Raw genomic sequence first — 9157 nt, forward strand, 5'->3', positions numbered from 1 at the left:
TTCTGTGGATGTCAAAGTAACACTAGAGATTTCTGGGTAGTGAGGGCAGAAATGGGCTTTGCATGTTATGTCCTTGTCTGTGTCCGCTGCCTTGATTTGTTATGCTAGAGGTCGAGGATAAGCGGGCAAGAAAATAACAAATTTCCCCTCCAATCTCCACTGTATGTCTTTGACACTGAGCTCAGACAGTAAATACTTGATCGACCAAGATATCCATGGTAGACAAGGCAAACAAAGCGATAAGATGATGTGATCGAACGTGAGTGTAAATACCTGTCGAGGGTTTCCCAAAAGCGCAAGAAGACGGGCCGGTCCAAATGGCGCCTGTGGCGACTCAGCTCCAGGACCGTGACATCCCATTTCTGCACATTGGGGTCTGTTTTTGCCTCGTCATACTTTAAATGAAAGGCTCGAACTGGAGAAAAAAACAAAACAAAACACAATTTTGTCAATGAGGACACATCCTAATATAATCTTTTACTCAACTGGTTTCTGCGCTAGTTAGCTGGTTAAACCTGGGCCATTTGTTTCTAGGTTGAATCATGTTAATGTAACAATGGATTTAATTGCAAGTGGATTTAATGCAGCAAAAAACAACAGATTAGCTGATAGCAGAGGTTTCATTCATATAACACCAAGTTATGTTCAGAAAACAGCACAGTAAAGACAAAATCTGTATTCATCGCTTCATAATGGAACCTTTATTTTTGCTCTTCTTTGGCTTGTTCAGTGAAATTTAGCAGTTGAAAAATAATACCTGTACTGTTGGATCTACTTAGTGTTGGCTTATCAGTGGAAAGTTTGTTGCATCGGTCTGTTTTATGAAATTATTAATGACAAATGCTGGTGTTGGACTGTTGGCTTGTTTTAGATGGTTGCCCACTTAAGTGCTTGTGATTGTGTGTGTGAATTGTGTTCTGTTTTCTTAGTTTCATTGAACTTTTAGCTGAAGTTATTCAGTGTGTATACCCTAACCTTAACCCTACAAGCATCACATTGCAATACCATGGCAACACAGACGGAACACCGGAAACAGTTACAATTTCAAACATGTCCGAATATCACCTACTTTTGGCGAAAATGTCAACAGGAGATCCATCAGGCAGCAGCCAGGGCCAGCCTTTGAACTGCCAGGCAGGACCCTGCACAAACACAGCCACGACTCGATCCCTGCAAAAGGAAAAAAAAAAAAAAAAAAAAAGACACATCCACAGATTAAACCTACCATTGGTTGACATTAAGAAGATAGAACAGATAGGAGTGAAACTGCACAAAAACGAATCATCACAAACATTAAGCTGAAATGAAAGCAGCCCTCATTACTGTGTGCACAACAGATATTCAGACTGTTCACCATTTTTGTGTATCACAGGTTGCACATGGAATCCTGAGTCATAGATGCAAAACGCTACTGACTCAATCCCATAGTCACTGGTGTTGACAACTGAGTCATTTGACAGAAAAGAAGGTCTAACAAGTGGCTGTTTCGGGGCTATTATTTATATATATATATATATATATATATATATATGAAAAAACATGTAGTGACGTGATATATGTGTTCTCAGAGCTACAGGTGTCTTGACAACACTCATGCATGAGCGAAATCACAAATTATGAGACAGAATGATAAACTTCTCACCAGTCTTGTGGAGCCAGTTTAAGGGGCTGGTCAATTATTCGATACGGCACGGTGACGCTGAGCGTGGCACCACCAGGTTGGATCTGATCTTTACGGCGCTGAAGTAGAACCTCATTATCACGCGGAATGCCCTGCTTTTTCTTCTCCTCTGACGTGACAAACCTGGGGATAAACAGATAAAGGTATCTGTCATTTATTTTACGTTCATTAAAACAAAAGCTTCTTCGATATTTTGGGTTTATTTTAAAGACTGTGGTGGAAAGAATCAGCCCCGTGGGGGGAAACCATAGTCTGTATGATTAATGGGGAACACTGCTTCTAGAACTGATGTGTACAGAATGAATTTCGGTGTTTAATGGGATGCAGAAATGTTAGCATGTCTGACAAACTAGGCAAGTAGATGCCACAGTCGTGCGCTAACCGGGCATCAAATTAACTGAGCATTTTCCCACCTTTGAACAATGACAGAAAAATTAAAGACCATAATTTTTGACAGATTGGAGTACAATAGAATGTCACAGTACGAGTGCACCATTGTACTAGTAATTTGGTTTACGAGCAGCTCATGAGTATTGTCTTGAATTAAAAGTGGAAAATAAAACTGTAAACAAAAAAAAAAGTGATTTAATGCATGTTCTAATTGCAGTAATTTCCAATAGCAGGTATCTTGTGGCTACTGAACAGGACAAATATTCACTACAAAAGGAAATGAGCACTGAGACATAAATGCACTGTACATGTGCTTATCTGAACCCCAGTATCAATCATGGCACAGTGTAGCAGTTGAACTAATAAAAACTATGTGTTCAAATACAACATTTCTGTACTAATTAGGTGACTTAAGAAAAAAAGTCCAAGCCACAGTGGGGATCACTACTTTCAAGTACCATTTTCTCGAATTACATCAGCAACAGCAGACAACGTTCATACCAAAGACGGGAGTAGTTTGACGTTTAGGGACACGTACTCTTAAGAAACACTGGTGGGAGAGCTGTACATACACTCTGGTTTAAAAGTGGTTCAATATACGTTTAAATGGGAGATACAGAAAAGAGTGTTTGTATTCAGAGGAGAAGAGAAGCAGTGCATCATATTTCCACACGTACTTCAGATCCTGCAGAAGGTCTTTAGCATTGAGCATTGTGATGAGAGAGGTGGTGGCAGCAGGGATGATGATGATTGGCGTTCGGGACCCTGTAAAATAAAAAAAAAAAAAAAAAAAAAAAAAAAAAAAGAAAAATTCAAAAAAGGATGGAAGAGATGTTCAATTAATTCAATACTGGTTTAACACATACTGTAATAATATACATATAAAAGTGAAGGTCATATCATTGAATTTGATAAAAGCAAAGTACCTTTTTTCTGATTTGGTGGAGGTCTGGCTTGTGAAACTAGAATGAAAAAAGCATGAATGAATAAACAGAAACATTATGTGGCATTTGATGACACCAAGAAGAAAAGGACCTAAAATTTACAAGACGGGGTTCCTACAAGTTAAATTTAAGACTTTTTAAGACTACTTAGAACAGAATTTAATGCCCATTTCACAGCTATTTCATGGCCATACTGGCAAAAATTGGTGACTCCTCGAATTTTGGAAAATGTACTGATTTATGCCTTGATTCATTCCTCAAAGGGGGGCTGCAAAGTTAACCATAATTGGTTCCTAATTTCAAAATGTTGGGTTGGAACAGGTGGAACTGAGTCTACTACTGTTACTTTCTTTGTAGCTTGGACATTTAACTGACGCATTTAAACCCAACACAGCGAACAAGTTTATGGCAACATAACTTAAGACCTACAATCATCAAATTAAGACCTTTTAAAGACTTTCTTCAGGGATTAAATGCAGATCTGTAAATTCAAGACTTTTAAGACTTTTGAAGAACACTGCAAGAGCTCAAAAGCTAAAATCAAAGAACTAGAATTGTGCAATAATGTCATATTAATATTAGGGCTAGGACTTTAACACATTAATTTCAATGAACGAAATTAACACGTTAATTAATTACAGGAAAAACAGTGCAATTTCAAAAAATAACACATTTAGTCGCAATTTATTTTTACACTCCAGACAACATGGAACATTTCTCAGGGGTCGGGTTTCTAGCATACTGATCATATCACTGAACAAGAGGAAGAGGAAATGTAAAATAAATAACAGAAGAACATGCAAACTATGCCACAAAAAGTTGGCATACCACCAGTTATTCAAACCTCACGTACCACCTAAATGCCAGACACATCACAGCTGGTATGAACACTGGAGCCAACGCCAACACTAGTGCTCCTACAGGGCTCGTGACTGCGACTGAATTATGGTCGCATGCGCCTGAGAATTTCGGTAGTGCGACTGTTTTTGAAATTACGATCACACGGTGCACCAATAAAAAAATGAGCGAAAATTAATACGTGCGCCTAGAATAATGGCTGCAGAAGTAACTCGTCAGCTGAAAATAAACAAGCTCCACGCCCCGCTGACTGAAGCGGAAAATCTAGTCCCCGCCCCCTCGCGTGCGCATCTCTGCGGATGGTCCAACACTGCATGACTTCAATGCACTGCCAGCGGTCAGGAAGTACCTACACTCTGGCACCAGGTCAAGGAGACCTGACTTCAGGCGTCGTGGTGCAGACCACAGTGACTAAGGGGCACCAGGTCAAGGAGACCTGACTTCAGGTGTGGTGTAGACCACAGTGACTAAGGGCCTTTAGGCCATGAAATAAAAAAGTTGGTTGTTGCAAATAATGGTGTGATTCGTCTTTCTTCTCCAAGAACCAACTAAAGTATATACCACACATTGACAATTGTTTTGCACCTGTGTCAATGTAAGCTTTTTCTTTCATACTCTATTCAAATACTTTATTCTAGGTTGTTAACATTGCTTAAATACATATAGGAATATTACTTGGTATGGCCAAGAGTTTTGCTTGTTCTCCAAATTTTTTATATAATAGTGGTGCGCCTAGATTTTAGCCTGTGCTCCTAACTTTTTAGGGTTAGGAGCACAGTGCTCCTAGGTCAAAAAGTTAATTTTGAGCCCTGTCCTATTACCACCAACTGACACTCCACCAGATAATGGGTTTAGAGCTAAGATGACTGAGTCCACGTCTGATAAATCAACAAACTCACTGGTGACGCGGATTCCAGTGGACTGTAGACCACTTTAGAAGATCAGGGGTTAGAAAAGATGCTATAGATAATGTCATCTGATCCCACTCATGAACTGCTATGCTTTAAAGTCAACTTTAAACAAAACCCAACAGCTTTATGACACAGAAAAGCAAGTAAAATGGAAAGAGGGACTGAGGTCGGTTAAAGGACCATTTGTGTTTGTTCTTTTCTTCATAATTTTCAATGGTATGGCACTTAATATTTAATGGCATTTTAAAGGGGTCATATTTTGCTAAACCCACTTTTATTAGTGTTTGGTTCATTTATTTGTGTATTTGGACCCTAATAGTTCACACAGTTTGAATTTGAACCCTCTAGGTGCTGCAAAGCTATCTTTATATTCATTTTGGCAAAAATCGAGTGGATTTCTACAACCCATTTTAATTCCTTCTTCATTTGTTACGTTTTATAACTACTTATGTAACGACATTTGCACATATAAGGTCAAGACTTCTGATGAATATTTCTCAGAGTATGGCTTAATTGTTTGTCAGCAGCAGCGGTTGGAGTAAAAATTCAAAATGTGTCCAAACTTCAAGCCGATTAAAATGTTCAGTTGTTGGTCGAACAGGACAGAGCGCACTGTCAACAACCTGAAGGGGTTGTGGCATGAAGTGGCTCATTTGCATTTAAAGGGCCAGTACTCGAAACGACCTTTCTGGTGTCATTACTTATAGAGTTGGAGATGGACCTGTGGAGTTGAATTAATGAAGAATTCAGACCCAAGCAGAGCATTTACAGTTTATGTAGACCACGGGGAAATGTTTTAACATGCATAATTCCATTTAAAAAAGCAAAATATCACTCCTTTAACTCTTGGTCGGTTTACTTTTGGCCAAGGACATTTATTTCTCACTTTACTACTCTTCTGAAATGAACTTGAAAGTACTGTTCATTTACAAAACAAACATGTGTAGTGGATTATATAAAGTAATAAACAGGATTTGGTTGTTTAAACTTATGTATGTGTCTATTCATTGATTTAGTCATCTACTGTTTGAATTGGAAAACGTTGCTTCTGGTGTCCAAAATTGATATGCCATTAAAATACGATTAATTCATTTCAAGGTCATTAATTAGATTTTTTTTTTTTTTTAATAAATCGAGCCCCACTTATTAATTGATATATTAGCTTTTTAGCGGTAGATGTCCCACATTTCCTCCCTTGAGCCATGTCTAGAGCTATTACTCCTCTATTGAACTGTGTCACTGCTGTGGGCCAAATGTGTCAGAGACGGTTAGCGAGGTAGTCACTTGCTAGATAACACTTCTGCTCTTGTTCTCTAAAAATAGCGGGGAAAAAAGGTGGCGAAGGAAACGTTTAGTCGGCGTTTGCTGAGGATCTGAACAGATGTGGGATTCTTCCCTTGAACAAAAGTGCCTTTGACAGATCCGGCTCCATCCAGTTAATGTTCATTTTTTTATGCAGTGGTCATGTTTAATAAAAAGCATCATGTGTTGTTCGAGTTTCAACAGTGGAAATGCTGATCGTTTTTTCTTTTACGGTTGCCAGTGGTTGTCTTTAAATGCAACATCCAGCCAAGATAAATACAGGGATACAGGGGTAACATATGTTGATACATTTATGGCATTGAATGAATTTCTTAGAATTAGGTCAAATCCAACACCTCTAGGAATAAATCTGCTTGTACCAACATCTAACAAAGCAATGCAAAATAAAAAAAACATAATTTCCTGTTAATTTCTTGGAGATGAAAGAGGTTTGTTCTACATGAAACTGCTTTGAGTGCGAGTGATGTTTATACTGTTATGTATATTGTAATATTAATTTTGCTGAAATGAAGCCCTGGTGCCAAACTGTGTTCAAACCGTCTAGCAATGTGAAGAAAATAAAACAATTTAATGATGTAAAAACTCCAACGTGGCTAATGATAGCATCTGAAAAGAGTGAGCGGGTGGTTTCTGTGATTTCTCCTCTCGCTGACCCTGGAGAGGCTGTGTGTCGGATCTAAATGGTGACTGCATGCAGCTGCCTGACAGGCCGGACTGAGGGGAAAAACACTCAAGGTTTTAGACACCAGTAACAGAGCAAGTGAGGATGCTGTAGAAGTCTTTTTCAAAAGCTAGTCACCAAAATGGTTAAGAATTTATCCGTTTTGGCTTTCTTTCAAAAGAGAAGCGTTATTTTTTTTATTAATCCTTTAATTATCCATAAATATGTCTCTGGTGGACAAAATGGGGACTAAAGACTGTGTCATATAGATCAGTTTCATATAGAAAATACACTAAATACACACAAGAATCATAAGAAAGATCAGAATAGAATTAAAGAGGTACAGGAAGAGACATACAGACCATACCAGCAAAAGGTTCTGTAAAGCAACATGCATCTTTCACAACACAAGCTTTTCGTGTGAAATTAAGTTTTGCAATTCAGACCATGACAATGGTGCATAAACAGAAAAAAACAACTTTCAGATGTGAGATGAAAACAATCTAAAGGACTGCGCCCCAAATCATGTCAATTCAAGAGGCAGCTGGACTCAAGAAATCACTCAGTCACATGGAAACCTGGCTCTAACTTAAGGAATCATCTACATGTCCCAAACGTGTAGCAGATAGGCAAGGCCTCATGGAAACCCGACATCCAAATTAGGGATGCAAATTATCCATTAATCAATAGTTGGTTGGCCTTATTGATTGATTAACGATTAATTGATAAGCTATTTTCCTGAGAACCTGAATTTCTCTTTCGATAGGGTCTATATGAATAAAAGCTAAATACTGTTTATATACTTCATGAAAAAACATGTCATATTCCTTAATGATTGATTTATTCTACCATTGTATACAGTACAGGCAATGACATTTATGGAGTATAAGAGAATAAATTCTGAAGAGAAATTCAATAAAATAAATGGATCTAAAGAGGGACAGTTTAGAAGAAATGAGCATTTCTGACTTTGCATCACTTCCTGACATGATGGAGTGAGATTTCAGCGGAGATCTTTCCCATGGCCACTGGGGTGACCGTGGGACATACCTGTGGTCCAGATCAGGAGTCTGGAGGATGTTTTCAACTTCTGCCTCACTGACCAGATCGTCCAGATTACCGTGAACTAAACCAACTTCCAGGGAAAACGCTCCGATCTGATACCAACCCTGCATTTGTGTGTGGGCTGTACCGCTCCCACAAACAGACGGGCCGGTCTATGTTTGGCTCCACCATGTCCCTAAAGCCACTCTAACTCATCAACGCCAAGATCCGGTTCGATAACCACTATCCCAGCCGCGGCATGGCAGCAGTAAAGCCTTGTTTGGGCAGTGGCGCCCCCTACTGTCGACACCACAAATCCCACTGTAGAAAAGGGCTATTAACCGACAAAGAATAATTTAATCAAGCAAATTCTCATCGACAATTAAGTGATAGTCGGTTAATTGTTTACATCCCTAATCCAAATATCTACCAGTGCACACATCTCTACTGCTGCATGATGCATACCCATGACTGCATGTTGTCCTCTTCACGGCCGTTTACAGTTATCTGGTCATGTGACTATCAGATGGTTTACTTCTGTCACACATACCAGACTTTTTCAATGCTATTCATACACAAAGATGATGATGAAAGGTTCTTTCTCGTTTTGATCCAGAGAAAAAATTACATCCTAATACAGGTAGATGTTAAACAAATAAGAAATGCATGGCTATTCAAAAGCACTTGGATATGTGAATGCTTTGGGTTTTCTAACCTGGACGAGGGACAGGCTGCAGTGCTGGGGTCTGGGCCTTCCGTGCAGAAGCTCCTTCCTGGTAAGAAAAACAAAAGAATTCATCCGTAATCATGTTGATCAAATTCTCCTTGAAATCAGGCTCCTTTGCTGATAGTCACTCATCTTCCACTGCCTCTAGGCCACTATTGATTGATTTGGTATTGAGAAGTAAATGTGTGCCTGTGTGTATGTGTGTTTGCAGTGGAAAGGGGGGAGGGGGTTGTTCAAAAGTTGGCTGCATTCAGGGCCACAGTCGAGTAGTAATCCATCATCCAATGCCATTTCCTCAGGCTTGTGTGTCACCCTGAGAGACAGTAGGAACCTTGTGTTGTGGTCAAATAGTCCTTCTTACTTAGACCTGAATGAAAAGACTCTGATGTACTGTATCTAAGCAGCTGACAGGATAACAGCCGGTCGAATTCACTAAATGCTAAGGAAAGGTGCCTCAATGCTTCCTTTTGTATTTCCTTTAGCATGGATACACTGCTGGACCATCTTTCCTACAAAAGAAAGAAAGATAACGCCATCCTACAGTTCCTCAAGGCAGCCGCTTCTATAGTGAGACCACATTCACCGACCATTCACAAAAAAACCCCACAAAAAACCCCC

At 39.3% G+C, this 9157-nt stretch overlaps 1 protein-coding gene across 2 annotated transcripts in view; it reads right to left on the reverse strand.

The window, feature by feature from the left end:
- cdc73 (cell division cycle 73, Paf1/RNA polymerase II complex component, homolog (S. cerevisiae)) overlaps positions 1-9157 on the reverse strand; it is a 30178-nt gene that overhangs the window by 3406 nt on the left and 17615 nt on the right. For both annotated transcript variants that reach the window (XM_030160481.1, XM_030160480.1), the window contains exons 11-16: positions 8528-8585; positions 2998-3033; positions 2749-2836; positions 1643-1804; positions 1070-1170; positions 274-415 (exon numbers count right to left, since the gene is read on the reverse strand). In XM_030160481.1, coding sequence (XP_030016341.1) covers positions 274-415; positions 1070-1170; positions 1643-1804; positions 2749-2836; positions 2998-3033; positions 8528-8585 — 587 coding nt within the window. The remainder of the gene's footprint in view (positions 1-273; positions 416-1069; positions 1171-1642; positions 1805-2748; positions 2837-2997; positions 3034-8527; positions 8586-9157) is intronic.

Source organism: Sphaeramia orbicularis, chromosome 17, assembly GCF_902148855.1.
Source record: "Sphaeramia orbicularis chromosome 17, fSphaOr1.1, whole genome shotgun sequence".
NCBI classification, from domain to species: Eukaryota; Metazoa; Chordata; class Actinopteri; order Kurtiformes; family Apogonidae; genus Sphaeramia; species Sphaeramia orbicularis.